This window comes from Pollicipes pollicipes, unplaced genomic scaffold (assembly GCF_011947565.3).
Source record: "Pollicipes pollicipes isolate AB1234 unplaced genomic scaffold, Ppol_2.1 Scaffold_7261;HRSCAF=8764_pilon_pilon_pilon, whole genome shotgun sequence".
Taxonomy (NCBI): domain Eukaryota; kingdom Metazoa; phylum Arthropoda; class Thecostraca; order Pollicipedomorpha; family Pollicipedidae; genus Pollicipes; species Pollicipes pollicipes.
In genome coordinates, this window is record NW_023597054.1 from 16,942,431 (window position 1) to 16,964,851 (window position 22,421).

The following is a 22,421-nucleotide window of genomic DNA, read 5'->3' on the forward strand; positions in this document are numbered from 1 at the left end:
ACCCCACACGAGGGCTTGGCTTTATGTGTACGTGTGGTCGAAGCGTTCTGGGCGCGTATATCTGCCTATGTAATATGCCAGTGATGCAGCCAGGTTTTCTAATGGGGTGGAGTGCAGTAAGGTCATATCACGATGGTTTGCAACTTTTTGTCAGAAGCTTTCTAGTGAGAAAATTAAAAAAATAGGGCCTAAGGCGGAACCCCCTCCTTCGGCTGCACCTGAGTATTCTGAACGTATTTCCTCCCATGGGATTCCCTGCAAATGCCAAGTGCCAACGTAGGGCAGATGCAGGTAACCCGCTCTGTGGTCTTCACGCTCCGTCCTTGCTACTGACAATGTCGGGGCAGTACCGCTGCGTACTGGCTCTATGGACACCCTGGCGGGAGTCACGCCGAAGCCCTCGAACACGCACCCGAAGAAAGTTCCCGTGCTAGATAACGCTTGGCGGTCGGTAGGTCTCCACCATGGCCGCAGTATTGCCCCACTGCTTACTCCTGTTTTGTCATATAGCTCTGAAATGGCTCTAAATTGAAATGGAAACCAGACCAAATGAAGACAATAACGGCATGGCGTGAACCGGTATAACCCAGACGCCCCGCTCATTCGTAATCTAGCGGCCTGGACATTCCCTTCTCCATCTGTTGAGCCCATCTCTGAAAAAGGTCCACCACTGGCCCAGTGTTGGATTGCTAGCATAGTGCTGGGAGTCAGATTCGTGGCGCGCTCGTCGCATGGCGAACCTTCGGGAGTATCTAACAGATAGCAAGGGAGATCAGATCCCATAACTGTTCATTGTCAGAATCCTGCCCTCTCCTTCCTTGCTGTTGGCATGCTCTCATAGCAAGCATTATGTACCCTTCCGCACAAAACCGACCAACAGTAGGCAGCATGGTGGTGGCGACGTCATATATTCATGATTCGCACGTGGAAGCAAACAGAATACAGGTTGCACGTTAGTGCCAGGATATTCTATTTCAGGGGCCTAATCTGTATCACGCACATTTTTAAATTACAGCCTTTTTTACACAGTTATGAAACCAATCAGTTCTGAGCCATTACCCAAAAACAGGTAGTTATCTAAATGATAAAATACATTTTATCCCATGCCAAACAGATTATGTAATGCTTGCCCACAGAAACAAAAAATAACTGAAACGGACAACCAGTTGTCCCACACATTCCGAAGTCGTCATCCGCCACAAAGTACCAGTATCCCGACCACAGCACAGTGCACTGACACAATTATTTACCACCTGCCAACATTGCACACAAGATGCCCGACACCTGGGTACGTGCCAGCATACACAAGGAGCCTCCAAATGATAAGCCTGATGCCTTGAGGGCAACATTATTGGGTTCCTTTCCTATGACATGAAAAGCATTACGCATTTACGTCACTGGTTCATGCTCAGGTTATGGCTTATCAAAGAAATGCAGGCATGATCCAGAATTGCTGGAACTTCCCCAATCTTGAAACATTTGGAATATGTTACATAACAACTGGACAGCTTTTCATGCCGCATACCCCTATGAGAAAGAAACAGGCAGTGAGTAAATAACCAGCGGTTGCTCCAGGGTGGCGCGAGACAGTGCCCTCCACCTTGTACGTTTTTTATGCTTGGCTCTGTCAAATTAGGTTCAGTTCGAGCCAGTGAGCTGATCCAATGGGTGGAATTCCATTTGATTCAGATGATTCTCTTCACCAAAGCCCAGTTAACTGTCAATATATGCGACAATTATGATGAAGGCACTGCTTAACTCAAGAGCCCCGAGACACATCCCGAGTGCTGGTTTTGACCACAGCAAGTCAAATGCATTAAATTTTCACGTACGAGATACCAAACCCTGTCAGGTCTCTAAACTCGGAAGACGTTCACTGTTTAGGGAAAGCAAACAATGATCTTTCATGGGCGTGGGGAGGGGCCTTGCGCCATCCATTCACCTATCGTCCGCCATCGCCTGTATTCCCAGGCGGCAACGACGCACACATCACGCGCTCAGCAGTTGTAGCCGGGCACTTTGAGTCCGTGCTGCTCAATGTAGCGCCGCCGGGCGTTCTCGAAAAGCCTCCGCTTGCGCTCCTCGAACGACAGCTGGCGGCCGGCAGAAGTGCGCGCGAACTCGTCGGCGCCCGTGCGCAGGTCGGTGCCGCCCGGACCGATCGGCGCCGCCGCGGGCGGGGGCGCCGCCGAGGGAGGCACCGCCGGCGCCGTCGGCGGCGGCGGCTCCGGCACGTATCGCACCACGCCCTCCAGCAGGTTGGCGATCGTCTGGTCCACGCTGCGCGTGCGTTCTGTGGGCACGCGATGGGAACGGCTAGGATGACGCCGCTCAGCTTCATTCAGGACTGGAAGGCTTGAAGCAATCTTTGTCCAATGTCACGGATATATCACACATAACAATCAATGATCAGCTCCAGATTCGTGCAGCCTATGATTCCGCAAATCGCTGTTTGCAGGCTTGCATTTTGAGGACAACGCAAACAAGGTGCCATAATATTTCCTATTTCCAAAATAATCAGCACACTTGACCAGGCCGCATGGCAAAAAACCTACGCCATGCTATGTAGTCAACACCGTTCAACTCTTTCAGTCCTTATCAAAGAACCGGGTTGCAAAAATGTGTCTCCAATGCGTCAGACGCGGCACATGACACCGCGAGACGAGTGTGGTGGGGGGAAGAAACTGCAGCAGAGCAGCATACATTGTGGAGGGGTACCATCATCTGCGGCCGGCGGAGATGCGTGGTGCCGTGCACTCTTACACTTCCTGGTCAGGCCCAACAGACGCACCACCGCCGGACGACCTGGCCCCGGTCACTCACTCAGGTCATCGACGATAGTGGTGAGCGGGACTCGGGGCAGCACCTCCTTGACCTGGGTGGCCATGCGCTGCAGCTCGGGGCTGGGGCCCGGCGGCCGGCTTCGGCGCGGCACGGCGCGGAACGTCTCGCGTTTCACCAGCTCCGCCTGCAAAGACACAGATGCTCGTTGTCAACAGGCAACGAAGAGTCGGCGCTGCACGGAGCGCTGATGGTTCCACGCCGTCGGTGCGATGTGTGTATACAGGCATACACGCCATTTCACCACTAACTACCGTTAGTGGCGAAACATGATCAGATTGTCATCCACATGATAAAAATGGAAGCACGGAGTGGTCGTGAGTTCACCTCATTCGTTTCCACCCACAGCCTATCACCAACCGCCCAGTCTAGACTGGTTTCCAACCGAGACAAAGCACAATACAAATTGATGGTACCGGCTGTCACATGCAAAAAACTTAATTCACTACGCCTGCAAAACATCTGGGAGACTAGTCTGCACAGACCAGATTTTTGTCTCGGCTGTTAGTATGCATTAACAAAATTGCCCCACTGGGTCGGCTGGTGTATAATGATCGCACACGGTAGGTACAGCTGGGAAGCATAAAATTTGTCGGCCATTTTTTTGCCACAATTTCCAGATGCATCAAAACGCGCAGGTAGGGATCGACAATATGAGATTCATTTAGCAAACGATGATGTTCCATAAGGCTTACTTTGTCACCAGATGAGAATTTGGTGGGTGTTATTTTCAGATGAAGCGCAATTGCAAGTCGGATACGCTCCAAGAATTCCGCGGTCGTCTCAGTCTCTTGCATTTTCATTGGCTTCAGAAAGCTGAAACAACCAAACAATACACCAATTAATATGCAGGTCAACTTAACATTATCGATTAACGAGACGAAATAGCAAGCCCACCCACTGAAATATCTTGTGATATGAATCTTTCATTTCAATGTAACTTGCAAAATAACGGTAACAGCACATCATGCAACCAAACTCCATTGCTTCAGCACGAATTAAACATTACGTTAACATGCATTGCTGAAATACATTACAGCACTACATCGTCGAAGCAATCAATTTATGACGCATGTAGACGAAGCAGTGACCTGGCCTCAGCTACCAGAACGGTGTCCGCGAGCAGCCTACGCCAGTCCAAAGCATCACCAGTGCCCGTCCCGAGTAATCCCATGCCCATTCAAAGCACACCGCACGCCAGTTCCTGGGAGTGCATGCGAGGCCGCCTCTGAGGTTTGATGACCGAGATCCGTCACTCCCCGAGAGTGCATGCGTGGCCGTCTCTGAGGTCTAATACCCGAGATCCGTCAGTCCCTGAGAGTGCATGCGCGGCGTCTTTGAGGTCTAATGCTCGAGATCCGTCAGTCCCCGAGAGCCAACGCGTGGCCGTCTTTGAGGTTCAATGTCTGACCCAGAACAGTCGGCGATCTTCCGGTGCGTGTCCTTTTCAATTGTCACGACGCACGTCATCGCGCAGCGTTTTCTGGGGCGCCAGCGACCACGGCAGTCATGTTAGCGACCAGGGGTCATGGCGCACCCGGGCTACAGATCCAGACTGCCCCCGCAAGAGCTCCAGCGCTAACTACCCGGCCATTTATGATCCCTGGGTGCATCCTCTCACCTGACGGTGAACAGAGTGCCTGGCACGAACAGGAAGTAGAGCAGGTCGGAGAAGGTTGACGACGCCAGCGTGCTGATACTGACGTCAGTCAGCGGCGGCCGCTGCGCGCGCAGTGCCACCGGCTGCACCTCCAACGAGCGGGGCACGCACTGGGCCGAGAATCTGGCGACAGCACCGACCCTGTTCACTCCGAACATGAGCAGCTGTACCGCTCCGAGGTCATGCTGCGTCGTCATTGGTTCAAACACTCACACAAGGCACTCATGTACCATAAGATCGGTTCAAAGGGTGGGCGGCATCGGCCCACATGCCGGTTCACGCTCGATCAGTGCGACCCAGCGGCCCAGTTCACCACCCGGCGGCAGCGTGTCGGTGAATCTCACGTGAGCAGTCCGGCGCGACCGCTGGTGTTGGCGCCCTCCGGCTGCAGCAGCAGGGCGCGGCCCTCCTCCGTCACGCACCGCTCGACTGCTTCTGGCGAGGCCACCACCCGGCACCGCAGGGCATGCCGCACGACCGGCCACGTGCCGGCCGAGCAGGCCTGCGGGCGGCGGGCACGGGTCACGTGGGGCTACAGAGCACACCTTGAGGTGCACAGCAGCAGCTCAGAGAGCGGACCGCCATGTTCGTCCTTTACACGACAATGTGAGATACACAGTGCAGCTGAAGCCGAAGGCAGTCAGACAGGATACGGTGTCGGGTTCACACTCAGAGGATAGACTGACAACGGACTCACAGCCCCGTAAAATGTGGTTACCAGCATTATGGAGCACGCGTTACGACAAACATAAATGACACTGCAGCATCCGTTGTGGAAGTGTTCAAACAGCGCAAGAAAAACAGCCTGAACTCAACACAGGGCACGCAAACATGACAGCCGCCATGTTGAGCCTGCCAATTTGATTCAAAACATGCCTTTGAACGCGCGCAAAAGGCAAGACGCATTCCCAACAGACCGGCTGGGAGCTGCTGGATGCACAGCTCCTCGAAGATCTAGACCTGACAGCTCCAACGGACGGGGACAATGTCACGTGGGCTTGCCGGGTGACGGGGCTGCCGCGCTGACAGACTGAAGCACAACAGCTCAGAGTGCATGCGCCGGCCGGCGGGCCCGCTCACCGAGTCGCACGGCGCGGCCAGCTGCAGCGCCAGCGGGTCCAGGCAGGAGACGTGGTTTGCCAGCAGCAGGCGGGGCTGGCCGTCGGGCGTGCAGCCCGGCTCCACGCGCACGAACACGCCCAGCACGGCCGACATCACCCGCATCACCACACTGCCAACACACGGCCCGCGACCGTTATAATGCTAACTGGACCCACGCCAAGAGGCAATACACACGGAGTGCGGCACCGGGAGGCAGGCGAAGTCGCCTGAGCCCATTAACCTTTCCTCCCATCAGAGCAGACCACGGGACATCATTCCCGCACGCAGGGCGGCGGCGAGGGCAGTGCGGCCTCCGAGCACCGCTCCGTGCCGTCTTACCTGCGCAGCACGCCATCCGAGTGGAACACTGTGAAGGCCAGCAGCGCCTGGACACTGATGAACAGCCGCACCACCAGCAGGCCGAGTCCGAGCGGCGTGTACAGCAGGCAGAGCAGCAGCGGCACGCCCGAGGGCAGCCTGGACAGGAGGGGGACGCGGTCAGGCAGTGCCGACAGCGGCTGCCTGCCGCCGTCCGACGCCGGCGACGGGGCGTCTCACGTCCGTCTCATGTCCGCCTCACATCGGTCAGGTCTCACGTCGGCCGAAGACAACCGATATCCGCGGTATGGGGCCCTAGACATGCAGAACACCGCCCACGTGCGGCGTTTAAGGACTGGAGTCTGCGGTACAGTTCACGACATTGATCTTTGGCAGCTTGGTTACCTGGCAAGACACGATCAACTGCGTTATGCCTATGGGCGCCGACGCCCAAGCGTGGCGACGGCGGCTTCGGCACCATGCAGAGATTCGAAGTACGCTTCAAACACATGAGCCACAAGTCTCCAACCAATGTCATATGGAGCCTGCCCATACCTTTACAATATGAGAGGGGCAAGGAGAACACTGAGAGGAAAAAAGGGATTCAAGCTCTTCAAATGACACACAACAGCATTGCAGATCCCTTGCAGAGTTCAAGGGACAAGGGAAATCAAGAAAATTTTGCACCAAACCTATGCAGCATGGTACTGAAAATATTACCTGTTTGTATGGAACAGGGATCTAAGGTCAGTATTTGCCATCTGAATAAATGAGAATTACTGTGCTATATAACAGGATCTGTTTCTTCCAGATATTCTACAGACATCTAGTGTGGTGTTGGCATGTCAGCACCTGAAATAAAGGGTACAAATTATAATAATATGTCAGTAAATCAACACAGTCTTCCATGTCCCTGTCTATCACATTTCACAGAGCTCAACAACTGAAAGGTGGGCAAATCCAAGGCACACAATCATAGTAATGAAGAAAACAGCCTAAGCAATTACTTTTCAATGACACAAATACTCAATCATCCCCAATTATTTATGTGGGAAATGTTCCCAAGTAATGACGCTATGGCGACAATTCCAATATGTGTACACTAAGAAGTATTTTGGGTGAATTTTGTTTTGGGATTGGTCATCTATGCATAAAAATGATAATGTGCGAACTAATGCCCCTTGTCAGCCAGATGATTTCCTGGCCCAGGGCTGGCCAGTTCAGGTGATGCATGTCAGGAATTTGATCTCATTCTTGATGAAGCAGTGGTCTTATAGATTTAGTTGCATTTCCAGTGTAGGTTTGTGTGGGTACAAATGTACCTATATCTAAAAAACTTGGTGATCCCTAACTTCATGTTCTCAATTTGGGATTTCACTCCCATTCAAATTGTTTTCCAATATTAAAATTCTGATGTACCCCATGGTCAAGCTTATCTTTACTGCTATGGCAATCCAAATAGGGTTTGCATACACAAACACTATACATTATGTTGAGCACCTCTCTAGTTTTACCCATGGAAGGTGCCACAAATGCACTAGTATGTGCAGGCAATGTGCAAAGCATGGGCAACACACTAGGATAGTTCGCAAAACCTGAAACTGGCAATGGTTAGCAACTTTCAGATGGATTATTACCTGTTTGGGAGAGCTGCAAATCATGTGCAATGGCCTGCCAGGTAAGCCTCCCTGGGTACAGCATTGGGACAAATTTTATCAGGGAAAATAAAAAGCTTTGCATGTATTTTATGAGCCCTCAAGCATGAGTTGGGGTTGCAACCTCCTCCAAGCACCTCCAAGTTGAAAAACCCTGAACCTACTCTTGCCTCCTCTGATAAGGGAGGTGGTTTCTCAGAGGAGGCTATATGGAGGCTATATTATGGAGGAGGCTATAGCAGATAATAGTGGCATGGTTCATTCATACCTTCAATTTGTTGTCACATAACAGAAAAAAGGACAGATGAGAAAATTGGTGCAAGTAAATTAAATGTAAAGGTACTATTTTCAGATTTATATCTATATAAACCTTTTACCTTTTATATATAATTAAAATATACCTTTTATATCAATCATTTACAGTAAATGTGCCAAAGCTGTTTAGGAAGATATACAGACAGCTGTTACCTCTTCCAAAATTGTTCCTGTAGTTGTAGATTTGATGCAGATGAAGAGCTCCTCCTCCTCTCTCTTGGAGATTGGAGTCTCCTGGAGGAGATTCCAAGCTTCTCCAAACTAATAGCATCTTTTTTGGAAGGAGTCATGGGAACAGACCAAATTTAACACCTTCTCTTCCAGCCAATGGTCAGTCATCAATTTTATCTTTTCCAGCCATCTGACTGCCATATATCAGTACTGTCCCATTGACAATAAGGATCAATATGTGACAAAAATATCCTTTTACACTTGTGCATCAGACTTAAGGTTCATCATAGTGTTTAATGCAATTCCACACAGCTCGAGATTTAAATAAAAAGAAATATGTCAAAACGGAAAAGCATGCTTTCTTGTTAAAGTCTACATAAAAAACGCCAGATCTATATCAGGACATGTGCTTATGGACGTGTTCGCCGTTTAGCACATAAACATTCGACCCGAAGAAGCATATTCCAGTCAGGCTGATCGACTTGGCCTATGCGTCTTTCAATACAAAATGACAACGAATTCCATCTTTTTTCATTTCATGCAATTTCTAAGACAAATACTAGTATATCGTTCATGAACAAAGCTACCACCGTACCCACCAGTCCAACCACGTACACCCCGGGTGTTCTGCGCCGCATCACGCACATTTTCATAAGCTAGACTGAGACAGCTGTTTAGACACAGTCGTATCGTAAATGAAACAAAGGTGTCATGAATGTAAAAATCCGACGGTAGGTTTTAAGATACTTGTTATATATACCAAAGCTGGTGCTGGGAGGTGGTAAGATAGGGAACTGACTCAAGGTAGTACACTGTAATGTACCCTACTATGGCCATTTCTTAGCTTCAAAGAAAATTTCATAAAATAAAGTAGCGTGTTTGCCATTTTCTGCACTCAGTACTTCTTGGCTATGCAATGGTATATGGAATAAGTGCTACTTTTACTATATACTAAAAACATACGAAAACTGGCAGCAGCCCCGTCTGATCGCAACATTGCCGACTGTCTCGTGCTGGTTGTGTGGTAAGGATGGGTGCAAGTTGTGCGAAATGCAGTGATATTTTTATATGTGTCATGAGTAACTACTTTATCGGTGTTTCACACGTGGAAATCCCTGCTGGGTATTTGCGACGTCGTTGAAGACTGAGCAAGCTGATAAAACACATGCTGAGCTGAATTGTCCACCAGACTATCGATGATAACATGCTTATTTTTGGATAAATGTTGCGGGAGTTGTAAAGCAAAAGCTCGCATTTGGATGTGGTATTCTGTCAATTGAAGTTCTGGATATGGTGACATATGTGTGCGACACATGTTTCGCCCCCTAGCACAAAGCCTTGACCAGCGGCAGTGGTGTCTGCTCATTTTCTGAATCCCCATCCCACCTACAAGTGATGATTAAGTGTGGGTTCGATGTAGAAGACCTATTTTGCTTGACATGTGGATATTCCTAATTCTTTTCAGATAAGATCAAAGCATGTATCTGAAAATGGCAACTGATAAGATTAGAAATATCTGGTATCAACATTTTAAGGCATACATGTGGTGAAAAAGAACCTGTTGTCATCAAATTTAGTGTTTAGTTCTACTGAGAGTAAGCTCAGCTTTAAAGTGAGTCATTTGAATATAGGCTAACCACAAGACTGTGGACATCAGTCAACCATTGCAATGCTACAGGGCACCAATCACTGTCCATTGTTTCTACATATGTACAAATGTTTCAAAGCTGAAACTCTCTTTACATGCTTCTTGTTTTACAAGCATATGCATCTGAACATATAGTGCTGTGTCTCAGAAACATCTCTGATTCTGAGGGACAAGTACATAGATTCAGCCATGGATTGCCATCTGGTGATGAGCCTTAAGAAATAAGCAAGGATCATTAACTAGAATAAAAGCATGGTTTGCTTCTGCGATACCTGCAGGAAGCAGACTTTTCATTGAAATGAATATTGAAAATGCATGTTTTTAGTCCAGTATTCAAACACATTTCTGAGATAGCAAAGCCTTGACAAATACCTAAAATTCTGGCCTTGCCAACAAGTCATGTCACCAAGCTATAAGCTTCCTGTCATATTTAGGTAAACTAGCTATATAATACATCCTTAGTTCTGTGCATACTTTCTCTTATCTACTAGTTGTGAGGTTTTAGGATGGTTGGTAAATATTATTGGTGCCCCTGGGCTTTGTAAATATGGAGGATTGCAGTCCTGTGTGTAACATTAAAAGCTTCTTACATTAGTCTGATGCACCCCACCTGTTATATTGGGCTAGAGTGGCGAGAGTCATCAGCATGTGCTTCTTTCTGTTTGAGTCTTTGAGGCCATGGCAGGTTAAGCTGTGCAATCTGCCTCTCAAATTTAGTTAGAGTATAGTTGATACATGATGTACAATCATCACTACTGAAAATAAAGGCAGAAAGCCTGTTGCACTTCAAAATTAAGGTTGATGAGCCAGGAAATTATTTAGTGGACCCATATGGTCTCCTGGTTGCATATGTTTTTCCCTTGACTTGGACCAGCCATACTGCATGATGTGTGACCCTTCTACATAAGCATGGACTTCAGATAGAAAAAATGTGGTTTCACCTCATTTTGCTCCACTGAATAAGTAAAACAGCAAAAGTATAAAGCAGAAAACAGTTGTAAAAAACAGCAAAACAATCAATGAATATATTATTGCTGTGTCATTAGGAACTGTAAAATTGCAAAGTTTCTGACCTGCAGCATTGTGATTTGGGTTATAGCTTGCACTATATAGTTCCTTCATTCAATCACATGAATGTTTACTTAAGTTACATCAAAATTGGAGTCCTTACCATGGATGTCATGCATAGGGGATTGGCCCCTGGTGTCACTCTGGTTGTGTTGTTTCTTATTATTCATCTCCAAGTTGTGAGTTTGACCCTTCAAAGCAGGAGCTTATACCCTACAGATCAGTGGTTGAACCTCCAAGCATCAAAGGCTGTAGACATCACCAGTCCTTGCTAACCACATGTTGGTGTGGGGACATTGATCCACCACTCAAGTGGCCTGACTGAACTGTGGGGCAGTTTTGCACCAGGCTGTGAAGTCAAAGATCATTGTCATTATCAAAAGTCCTGTGAGTGGACATCAGACTTTTTAAGATGTCCCTTTCCACACAGTTTCATGGGCATACTGTTAAATCATATGAAGATTGGAAACTTGTCTTGCCATCCCCTTTCCTTCTGCGATGCAGCCATGCCTAAACTTGATAACCAAATGGAAGGGTCAGTGACACCCTGGCTCAGGTGTTTGTTTTGTTTAGCCAGCTATATGAAGACAAAGGAAATCAACAGTGGCCTGTTTCCATGGGAAGACTTAACAGCAGGCTATTGCTATTGCTTCATCAAAATGGAGTGAGTTTCATTCAAAATGTTTAACTTTTTAGGAAGCTTCCTGTCCTGCTGCTAGGGGCTGCTTTTCTTTCACCCTCATGTTTTTCACCCAGTGGCTTTGCTTCAGATGACAATATCTACCTTGTTTCAGCAATGCATGAAGGTTTGAAGAATTTGGCATGAACATGGGTAAGTTCATACATGTCAAAATGACTGCCTGTTATGACATTGGCAAGCTGAGGCTACTTGTACCCTACGAAAATTATAAGGACTTTTGATTTGTCTTGTGTGTCAACAAGGACTGATGTGTCATGGAATTGAACTGAAGCATTTTTGGAGCTTTTAGAATAAGTTTATATGGTGCTCTCATAGTCCTGTACTTCCTTCCACGAGCATAGGCACATCATGCGACAGGCGCCACCCGGTCTCGGTGTGCGGAGGTCATGCCCCCACCTGCTGCATGTGTGGGGAGAGGGGTGGAGCGGGGGAGGGTCGGCGCCGCCCCTGAAGCCCTGCGTGGCCGACACGGTTTCGCGGGTCTTCGGCTTCGGTGAGCAGCGCTCAGTCGTCCGGCAGCTATGGACGGGGCCGGCCCGGCCGCCGGCGCCGCCTGCCGCCCACGGCCTGGGCCTGCTCGTGCAGCACCTCAGGCGGATGGCTCGTAATGGTGGGTCTTTCTGTCGCTCACTGTGCGATCGTGACTAGCGACGGTGCGTCAGGGCAGGTGCTTCCCTAACTGTTTCGGGGACGCGAGGCCGGTTCAAGTGTAATAAGGAGGTTAGGCTCACGTGATGCCCCTGTCTGTTTCAGCGAATATGTTTCTCAGCACGTTGAGCCCGAAGTTTTACGTGGCTCTTACGGGAACTTCATCTTTGATATCGGGACTGATTCTGGTGAGTCATGTCATTGTGAATTGCTATGTTGTATTTTTAACAGCTAATCTCGTATTGTTGTGTTATTGCGCTGTCTTCGTATGCCGCGCGATGCGTGCCTCAGTTCCTAAACAAAGCATGTCTATTTTGGTGGATATTTGAGGCTATCTTATACATTCATATTAATAGTGATATTGAGGTTACATTAGAAAGTTATATTATGATGTTTGAAGATATGTGAGTTGTTTTGAGGGTATTTTTATTATTTGAGTTGTTCCACAATAGATGCTAGCTGTTTAAGAAATGGTTATTCATATTTTTCAGCTGTGAGATGTGGATGACCCACTTGTCATCTTTGGGCATATTCATGATAACTGATGGATCTATGATTGGTTACATCGGGTTACATTACGCTACCATGAATCAAGGGTGGCCATCATCAGAAAGTTGCTTCATATATATATATATATATATATATATATATATATATATATATATATATATATCAGTATCATAACGAGCCAAATAATTCCAAGAGCAAGTGAAATTCAATAAGTACGACCGTGAATACTGTGTCGGGCAGCAGTCCCCATGATCATATCCGTTCGAGAAGCCTTCGATTGTATACGCAATGTCCTCGGCGCCCGGCTGACGCCGGCCCGCTGCCCCGTTCCAGATCTTCGAATGGTGGTACTTCCGCAAGTACGGCACCTCGTTTATCGAGCAGGTGTCGCTGACACACCTGAGCCCGTGGCTGGGCGGCGGCGACGCGACGGCCGACGCCGCCGGCGCCGCCGCCAATGGCTCCGACGGCTCCGACAATGGCAGCAACAACGGCGACGGGCAGCCCCCGACGCCAGGTAGTCGCGCGCGCGCTCTCGCGCTGACCGGGCCGCCGCCCGCTCGCCGCTTGTGCCGACCGGTTGTGGACGGGTTGTGGCCTGTGTGTTGAGAGTGAAAGTGTAGAATGTTGTCTCTGCGTGTTGAGAGTGTAGGAATACAGTAACTACTCACGGACTGGATATGGCTACCACCCACGGATTCATGGTAACTGTAGTGTTCTATTTAATATCGGATGATGTAATCCCGTGAATTCAGCAGTCATCGTGCATACGTGTATGGTGCGTCTTTTGCATCGAAGGCAATATGGTCACAGATAGATGCTGATTTTTGGTGACAGTGTTTAGTGTACCACCAAAGGAACCATTCTTTGTGCAGGTAAATTTGGTTGATTGTTTTGTGCATAGATTGTATTCAGGCACCAAATCGAGGCCATTTCTATATGCAGGTCTATTTGATATATTGTGCTGTGCATGTGGCTTCGGTTTTTGTCCTGAACTCATGCATGGGAAGCTCCTTTCCATTGCAGTACAGTTCGCAACTGTCGTTCTCTTTTAGATGAAGTCGCTAAACTGTGGCATGTACAGGATAATTCGAAAAACACAAGCTTAGCATTTCAAAAACTCCATTTCCCCTCCCCCCACCCTGGCCAGCATTTTTATTCCAATAGGGATCAGGGTACTAGATCTATTATGCATCGTGTTGCGCCTTACAAAAGCAGAGCGTGGCATGCTCCGCTTTGTACAGAACCTACCTGTTTCGGCATCAAGTGTCTTGTGCTGTATTGGGAGGGATCCTTGAAATTTGGACTCACCTACATGGTGGCTTTGATAGTCAATCGCTGCAGCGCCTGACTCATTTTTTAAGGGTTGCCAGAATAGGACATCAGTTTTGGTAGTGGCATGATGTGACGTCATAGGAGGGCCCCTGCCAAGGGCCGCGTGCCTGCGGGGCGGGCTAACTGACCCGGATCAAGACGGCACCGGTCCGGACAGTGAGACGAGCTGAAGTCACACCCGGGGGCAGGCTAGATCCAGGACAGATTGAGTGCTAGCAGTGCATTCTGTGGGACATGTTTTTTCCGATGTCGACCTTTTTAAACGCTCCTTGGTCTGTAAGGGTCAGCGTTTCGTATCCAGTGTGACCGAACCAAGACTGTCCGAAGTTACGACGAGGCGGGAGGCATGGTATCGACAGCGGGGTGGTCGATGATCTTTCACGTCGGCGCGTGTATCCGGGTTCGGGATGAGACCAGACTAGTCCGGCACCGGACCGGAACTGCCTCCTGCAGAGTCGCGATACAGGCTTCCTGTCATGTACCGGCCGCGTGTCCGGCTGCGCCGCGGCACTCGGCCAGTGGTGCGGTGTGGCACGGCAGGCATAATGTCGGAAAGGAAAGCACAGCTGGCCGTGCTGGACCATAGGTATCGCGCGCGACTCGTACTGTGCTCTCCTTCGTTGCGATTGAGAGCATCAGGGCGCCACATATTGGGTTAGTGAACACGAAATTGCTGTGGGCCACATCGCCTGCAAAAATTTTCTCTAGGAAATGCGGGAAATGATATGATGCTGCAAAGCTGCATTTTGGCGCTTTTTAACGTTTATATTCGGCGTACAGAAATATGGAGCCGTGGGTCGGGGGACCTATCTGGGTTTGTCTTGCTCCGGTTCTTGCGAGAAAGCCTCCAAATTTCGTTGTCGAGCCGACTTTCGGATTTCTCTCCCGCGCGTGTGAGCTAGAGCTCTGACTTGTTCCCTTGTCGTTGCGCCCGCGGGGGCTGTACAAGCTGTGTGTCTGCGCTGGGCTGACCGGCGTCTCCTCCGCCCGGCCGCAGAGTGTAAGATGTGGAGGAATCCGCTGAACCTGTTCCGCGGCGCCGAATATCAGCGGTTCCAGTCGGCGCGACACCGCGAGCCCCTGACCTACTACGACATGAACCTGTCGGCCCAGGATCACCAGACGTTCTTCACGTGCGACGCCGACTCGGGCAAGCCCGAGTACGAGAGTGAGTCACTCTGCGTGCTACGAATGGATCATCGACCGCCCGCGCCTCAACCTGCTGGATCTGGACGCAACTTCCGCGGCATGTTTGACATGTTACGTCTTTTCCCGGGAATTCTGTTTATGTAAGCATACAAATGTACGACGTTTCGTCCGTGTTCACACTCTGTGTAGCGTTGTTTTATCCAATATCACCGGTCAGGTTACGAGAGTGATGCATCGTGAGTCAGGTTTCTGGTGTGGAGAAGGCGTATAATGAGGGCTAAGCTATTCGGGCTTTTGCGATATAAGACAAGCACAATCATGCGTGTCCCTAAAATGCACGTAGTGCTCCCATTGAAATGCTCCAGCACGGCTGGCTGTCGCCGGCATTCCGATGCTGTGCCTCAGCGCACACCGTGGGCTCACATCGTGGCTGTCGGCGGCGGTGCCCCCGCCGTGCTAAGCGCCGTCTGACGCCGCCGCCTCGCCCGCCGCCGGCAGCCATGCAGACGGCCTGGCGGGACATGTACTGTGGCAGGGGCACAGCAGCTGCCGGCGGCGGTGCCCCTCGCCGTGCTGAACGCCGTCTGACGCCGCCGCCTCGCCCGCCGCCGGCAGCCATGCAGACGGCCTGGCGGGACATGTACTGTGGCAGGGGCACCGCAGCTGCCGGCGGCGGTGCCCCTCGCCGTGCTGAACGCCGTCTGACGCCGCCACCTCGCCCGCCGCCGGCAGTCATGCAGACGGCCTGGCGGGAGCGGAACCCGGAGGCGCGCATTCGCCTGGCGAAGGAGGCGCTGGAGCGCAGCGCCGACTGCTGCGGCCGCCTACATCCTGCTGGCCGAGGAGGAGTCCACCACCATCCTGGAGGTGGAGCGCATTCTCAAGCAGGCGCTGCGGGTGGCCGAGACCAACTTCAGGAAGACGGTCATCTACCGCGACTCCAACTCGCCGCAGGAGTCGCTCCACAGTCAGTAACAGTGGAGGACCACCTGCTTCTGTGCTCGGAGAATCTCCACCCCGGCTGACGCAGCCTGTCCATAGCGCTGTTTGAAGCGCTCTTTGTTAACCACCGAACTGACACGTGGTCTTCAGAATAGGCGTCATTTTACAGGAGCCGTGCGGTTTGGTTTTCGAACACCCAGTAATGTGCGGAAGGCTTCCAAGGCGCACGTGTCCCTGGATTGAAGATGTGTGTCATCATTGCAAGGCTCTGTGACCACCTAGATCAACCCCCTCAGTAAGGTTTAAGAGGTCTACTGAGCCCTATCTCCCGAATCATCGTCATCCCGGCGAGGCTGGTGGGCGTTGTGAATTTGATGTGACCGTAGTGTCACCTCTATGAACTTATTTGTGTTTCAAATTTTGCGAGTCCGCGCTGCAGGCATGCACCACTGGACCATCTGCACAGTTGCCGCCGTGTCTGGCCGCGTGTGAGCGGCCTCTGTACCTGCCGCAGGGCGGGATATGAACGTGCTGATCTACGTGAAGCGGCGGGTGGCCATGTGCACGCGCCGACTGGGACGGCTCAAGGAGGCCATCAAGATGTTCAGAGACGTGAGTTGGCGCCCGTCCAGTCGCCGTCCGGGTCGCGGCCGCACACGCCGCGTCGTTAGCGTCGAAGGCCTGGTTGTATCACGTTCTCGCTGTCTGTGCGCTCTTTTTACATCATTGGCGTTGCCAGTCCTGCCATTGGAGTGCAGGATCGCAGAAGTGCCGTTCTCTTGACAAATGCACGTCCTTGACGGCACCGCTCTCAACCCCAAGCCTGGGGCTGAGAGCTCGGCTATCAGGTCTAACTCGCCATCCGCCCCCGCCTAGCTGCTGAAGGAGAGCCCGCCGTGGATGAGCGTGCTAAACATGCACGAAAACCTGCTCGAGGCGCTGCTCGAGGCGCAGGCGTACGTGGACGCGCAGGCGGTGCTGGCCCGTTACGACGACATCAGCCTGCCGAAGTCGGCCACCATCTGCTACACGGCCGCGCTGCTGAAGGCTCGCGCCGTCGCCGACAAGTGAGGCTCGCGAGCGCGTGGCGGCGCCCGGTGCTGCATGTGTGGGAAGGATCGCTCTGCTTATCTAGGGGGCTGCTGGCTCCGCGTGATCCTGTGAGCGCCGCAATGGCCGGGGCCGAGGATTCAGGGTCCTCCGAGTCGTCGTGGTGCCTTATTGATCGTATGTTTACGTGACCTGCCGGGTGGATGCACCAGATAACGCAAATGAATCGCCGACATTCCGCTGAACTCTTTTAGAGATATCTCATCGCAACTTTGTCAGACTACGCTAAGGCTCACCGGCCCTCTGGAAACCCTCGGTTGAATTCAATGCCGTTAGGAAGCATCGCTACTGTTGGTTATTTGATAATACTGCTACAAACCGCGCCTGGGCGCTATCTGTCCGAGTTAAGGCGTGTATCCAGGTGTCTTAGTTGGTGCGTGTCTGTTCACGGGACGTTTGCCCGACCGCCGCCTCGGTCCGCCAGGTTTTCGCGCTCGTGTGTCGGTCTGTGTCCCCTTTGACTGTCGCCTCGGTCCGCCAGGTTCTCCCCGCACGTGTGTCGGCCTGTGTCCCCGCTGACCGCCGCCTCGGTCCGCCAGGTTCTCCCCGCACGTGTGTCGGCCTGTGTCCCCGCTGACCGCCGCCTCGGTCCGCCAGGTTCTCCCCGCACGTGTGTGGGCGTGTGTCCCCGCTGACCGCCGCCTCGGTCCGCCAGGTTCTCCCCGCACGTGTGTGGGCCTGTGTCCCCGCTGACCTCCGCCTCGGTCCGCCAGGTTCCCCCCGCACGTGTGTGGGCCTGTGTCCCCGCTGACCGCCGCCTCGGTCCGCCAGGTTCTCCCCGGACGTGGCTACTAAGCGCGGTTTGACGTCGGCCGAATTGGCTGCCGTAGAAGCCATACATCGCGCCGTCGAGTTCAACCCGCACGTGCCGAAGGTACCGTGCTGAGCCGCTGGACGGGCTCCGGATGTGATTTTTCTGCGGGGGGCGGGGGTTGGGGATGTCACTGTAGTCTGCCTGTGCTCGCTGACTCTAGGGAGGTACTCTGGGAGTCATTGTTTATTGGAGGCAACGCTCGGGGACCAACGTCTTTCTTTTGCAAACGTCTTGTCTTGTCTGTGTCTTTCTGATCGTGTAACTGTGAACTAAATATATCTCGACTGAACACCGTTTGCCGGTGCCGGCAGTACCTGCTGGAGACGAAGCCGCTGATCTTGCCGACCGAGCACATTCTGAAGCGCGGCGACAGCGAGGCTATCGCCTACGCCTTCTTCCACTTGGCGCACTGGAAGCGGGTGGAGGGTGCGCTCAACCTGCTGCACTGCACCTGGGAGGGCACCTTCCGCATGATCCCATACCCGCTGGAGAAGGGACATCTTTTCTTCCCTTACCCCAACAGCACCGAGTTCGCTGACCGTGAGCTGCTGCCAGGTGAGCAGGTGGTGGTAATTCCGCTGGGGGGGGGGGGGGGGGGACGTCTGGAGTACCCAGTGTGTGTAGTGTGGGCTTGAGAGAGCTAGTGTGCAGTAGGACGATCATGCGATGACACCTCGCGGTCACACTGAGTGTTGTTAATCACTGCGTGAAGAAAGCTAGGCGTAGGCTTGCGTGGGCTCCACAAGTTCAGCAAGACTGTAGCCTAGAACGCCATTCAGCATATAACTCGTGCGACCGTTTTCTAGATGCTTCTCAGTATCATTTTTCGCACTCGTATGCATTTGCCGGGATTCGAACCCAGCGCCTCGCCGCCACTGATGCGTTCGCACGCCCGCCGGTAGCATTTCACGAGGTGAGCGTATACCCGAAGAAGGAGCTGCCGTTCTTCATCCTGTTCACGGGCGCGCTGTGCTCGTGCACGGCCATCCTGGCGCTGCTGACGCACCAGTACCCCGAGCCGATGGGCATCGTCGCCAAGACGGTTAGTGGGCCGCGCTGGCGTCGGTCAGCTCTTGCCACGTCACGGAGGTCACGATCACGGGCAGAGTCACGATCACGAGCAGGTCACGGTCACGAGCAGCGGCTGTCACGGAGCTGCACTGCGTGGGATGGTGTGTGGCGTCCGGGGCCGCTGCGGGCATGTGCCCGATGAGGACTGGTTGATCCAGAGCCGGTGGGTATCTGGATAGCATGCCGTGTACTGAGCAGAGTGCTCTGAGCTGTACTGCTGTCATGCAGTGTTCTGAGCTGTACTGCTGTCACTTTTGTCATGCCGTGTACCATACAGAATTATGTTGTGCAGTTATTGTGGAGCCCTCTAGATGGTGTGACACAGTGTCCCTGTGTATCTTTAGGCCAGTAGCTGGTACGCCGTATATTGTAGTGGTGGTGGTGGAAAGAGCCGGAGTTCTAGTCGTAGACGTTTGGACGATGGGGGCCCTTCATTGGTTCAGCGAGGTCCGCTGGCGCTCACTGCCAGGAGAGGACCGCCACGAACGCTCCCCTCCCGATATTGCTGAAAAGCCCTGAAGAGCACAAGGTCGACGTGTGCGACTAGCATCTCCTCGCCTTGCGGAGCTGCCGCTTTAATATGGCATAGAGGCCATCAGCCCTCAAACAAAGGTTTACTTGAGAAACTTTGTGAAGTGTCGCTTCCAAAAGCTCCAAAAGGGATTTGTGTATGCTTCGTTCTGTGGTCTCCGTGAGCCTGGGACGGCCCTCGTGGCTGTGCTGTACGGCCGTGCTGATGCGAGCTCCCCGTGCGACAGATTCTGGCTTGGTCATACATGCCGATCCAGTACATCCTGGACAAGCTGGAGGCGATTCTGCCGTCCAACATCCTGCACCAGCTGTCGCGCGTCTGATGCCGCCGCCGACCGCGGAGCCCGCGCCCGGGCAGATCTTCGATGGCTGTGTTCTTTTCTGACCGAGACGGCCGGGCTGCGTTGCGTTCGGGCCGAGCCGCGGCCGCTGTTTTGTTTTGTTACGTTGGCTGGGACGGCCGGTGGCCGTCGCAGCGCTGGACGCGGCGGCGGACGTCTGTCTGCGCTCTAGCTTGGTTCGGACCCCGTCCCGGCGTCAGGATCCGCTCCGCCGCACGCCGGGCGCGCGCTTTCGCTTCCGCTGGCGGTCATCTGCTCCGCGCCTGGGAGGCGGTCCTCTGTGGCTTCCGCGCTGCTGCCGGTGTCCTCAGTTGCGCTGGCGGAACCCCGCTGTCGGGGCAGCTCACGTGCGGGCGCTACGGCGTCGGTGGCTGGATTCGTCCTGGCGCGTCTACAGATTTGTGGATTTGTGTTGGTGCTTGTCGGGACAAGGCTTTGCAATGACCGGGAAACGCAGCATCGTTTCATTCCCAGTGCTGTCGTGGCCGGATAGCTCTCTTCCGACAATGATGGGCAAAATGCCCGTGAAAATGTTCGTGAAATTTGTGTAAAAAGTTGTTTTCGGTGATCTGTTTGATGTTGCCACTTCCTGCGCGAGCCCTTTTAGACGTGAAATGTTTTTCATCATTTCCATGTTCGATGGGTTTTGTTGATTTCTTTGTAACCTGTCTTGTAATACGTCCTATGCGTGGGCACAACTTTGGCGGCTCCTTGCGTGTTTTGTGGTAAATCTGTAAAGCGTTTACGCTGCTGGTACAATACAAGGTATTTCAAATACGATAGCGGCTAGTTATGGCTTGGTAAAAGTAAAGGGGCTCCGGGCGTGCATTCGCAAGGTGAAATGTGCCCCGAAAAAGTTTGAAATTCGCCAGACCCTGGTTTTAAAATCTGTCAGGTGAAAGATACAATTTTTCGCAGGTTCAAATTATGTCGGGTTCTACGCCAGGTCAGGGCGAGGATTCAATTCTTACGAGTGAAAGTTATGCTGTTCGCTGGTCTTGCAGCGCACGTCACATGACGGGCAAATCTCGTCGGATTTCTCGCCCTCGTCGACGGGGATCGAGGTGGCGTGGACTGTCAGACGCGGCACGGTGTGTGACGTGCCCCGTTTGGCAGCGTCGGGCAACGAGCCGCGGCCACCCTGCTGGCAGCGGTAACACCTGTCGCGCTGCTGCCCTCCCGACTGCCGCTGTCACTGACCCTGTGCTTATCACAGCTGTGTTTGTGTGTGTGTCTGTGGACGAAACATTCGACCCGTCCTAGGTTATGGAACATCAGCTGACAATGCTGTTGGCGCTGGGCTTGGCTAACGCGCCAGGGTCAGCGGTGGCGCACCTGAAGCAGAGCTTTTGGGTCCGCGTCCCCTCCCCGCCCTGGAGGTTGTTGAATTGGGTTCTAGAGCGCCACAGCTGTTTAGTTTCTCGGTACCCGGGCCGCGCGGACCGTGGCTATGCCACTGAAGGTTAACGCGACACGTTTTGCGCACTTCACCGGGGGCGTTCACGCGCGACTGCTCGTCCTCTCCAAGTCATAGTTCCTTCATCGAGGAGCTCTCATGTCGGAAGTTTTCACTGATGGGGTGTAAATGAGACTTGGAGAAACGATACTGGACCCTATTTAGAAACGCGTGTTGGGCCGGTGGTGCCTCTGTCCTGTATATACTCCACCAAGTACCAACAGGCCGTCCAACCACTACATTACACTACAAACAGACGCACTTCAGCTGAGTAACCTTGGCCGTTCGGGGCCGCGGGTGTGGTGGTGTTATCTCCGCTGGCGTCCGCCAAGCGGAGTGCGTTTGAGGGGCGTTGACAAAATCACAGGTCACGTCTCAAGTTGGCCTCGTCCGCACACTGGTGCGGGATGGAGAACGGCGATGAGCTTCATTTGGTCATGATCGAACGAGAGGAGCGGCGAGCGCTACATCCGAACGATATGCCAGAATACGCTGGCTGGAACAACTAAGATCCGGCTCTTGTCAGCGGACAATCGACCAACAACAGTGGGTCTCTGTTTCTATGCCTCCGCCCTGCCGTGGTCAGCGCTGCTCCTATTTCAAGTGGCGAGTGCGCATAAGCCTAGGTACATAGAAAATGTATTGTCTGCATAAACAATGAAACAAACTGAAATCACGATGTGCTTATATACTCTTGCATTAAATAATATGTAACTTCTTCACTACGACTAGAATCATCGAGGGAAAGTCTTCTTGCGGTAGAAAACGGCGTACAGGACACACGACTCGACGATCAACGATAGCTGCATGCGAAGGCATCTAGCAATTACTTCAGGTTGTACAGGAATCGACAAGGAGGCAATCGTTTGACTAGCATATCACGCCTCCAAAACACGCGCCCGCTCCCCGCGAGGCCACTGCGCGCTCACGTGGAGTTCGGCGACAACACCACTGACGTAACATGGTCTGCCATCTGTCGGCAGCGCCGCTCGCTCCCGCGCGGCGGCGCTACCTAACCCGGTGCGCGCGCGCCGCCT

At 52.4% G+C, this 22,421-nt stretch overlaps 2 protein-coding genes across 4 annotated transcripts; one reads left to right on the top strand and one right to left on the bottom strand.

The window, feature by feature from the left end:
- Positions 1-894: 894 nt before the first annotated feature.
- Positions 895-8,716, bottom strand: LOC119112575 (lipid droplet-regulating VLDL assembly factor AUP1). 3 transcript variants are annotated; one of them, XM_037236789.1, is made up of 10 exons: positions 8,661-8,695; positions 8,044-8,124; positions 6,641-6,772; positions 5,942-6,079; positions 5,582-5,732; positions 4,846-5,003; positions 4,463-4,624; positions 3,537-3,657; positions 2,824-2,968; positions 895-2,293 (listed from the first exon to the last, which is right to left on the bottom strand). In XM_037236789.1, the coding sequence occupies exons 3-10, from the start codon at positions 6,679-6,681 to the stop codon at positions 1,998-2,000; spliced, it is 1,212 nt and encodes a 403-aa protein (XP_037092684.1). In that variant the 5' UTR covers positions 6,682-6,772; positions 8,044-8,124; positions 8,661-8,695; the 3' UTR covers positions 895-1,997. The 3 variants fall into 3 exon arrangements, with proteins under 3 accessions (XP_037092684.1, XP_037092683.1, XP_037092681.1); XM_037236788.1 differs by having other exon boundaries at positions 8,044-8,161; positions 8,661-8,676; XM_037236786.1 differs by lacking the exon at positions 8,044-8,124 and having other exon boundaries at positions 8,661-8,716.
- Positions 8,717-9,036: 320 nt separating this feature from the next.
- Positions 9,037-20,705, top strand: LOC119112549 (protein ST7 homolog). Its single transcript, XM_037236765.1, is given in 13 exon segments — positions 9,037-9,085; positions 11,572-11,609; positions 12,231-12,313; positions 12,969-13,152; positions 14,968-15,138; positions 15,852-15,934; positions 15,936-16,086; positions 16,576-16,673; positions 16,938-17,128; positions 17,943-18,045; positions 18,297-18,540; positions 18,888-19,027; positions 19,815-20,705. Coding segments are annotated over 12 exon segments (1,554 nt in total). The 5' UTR covers positions 9,037-9,085; positions 11,572-11,599; the 3' UTR covers positions 19,911-20,705.
- The last annotated feature ends 1,716 nt before the right edge of the window (positions 20,706-22,421 follow it).

Coding starts and splice junctions, on each gene's coding strand:
- LOC119112575 (XM_037236786.1), bottom strand. CDS start 6,681: ATGGCAAATACTGACCTTAGATCCCTGTTCCATACAAACAG. Junction 4,625..4,845: donor GGTCGCGCCGGACTGCTCAC/GTGAGATTCACC, acceptor TGCTGTCGCCAG/ATTCTCGGCCCAGTGCGTGC. Junction 3,658..4,462: donor GGCACTCTGTTCACCGTCAG/GTGAGAGGATGC, acceptor TGGTTGTTTCAG/CTTTCTGAAGCCAATGAAAA.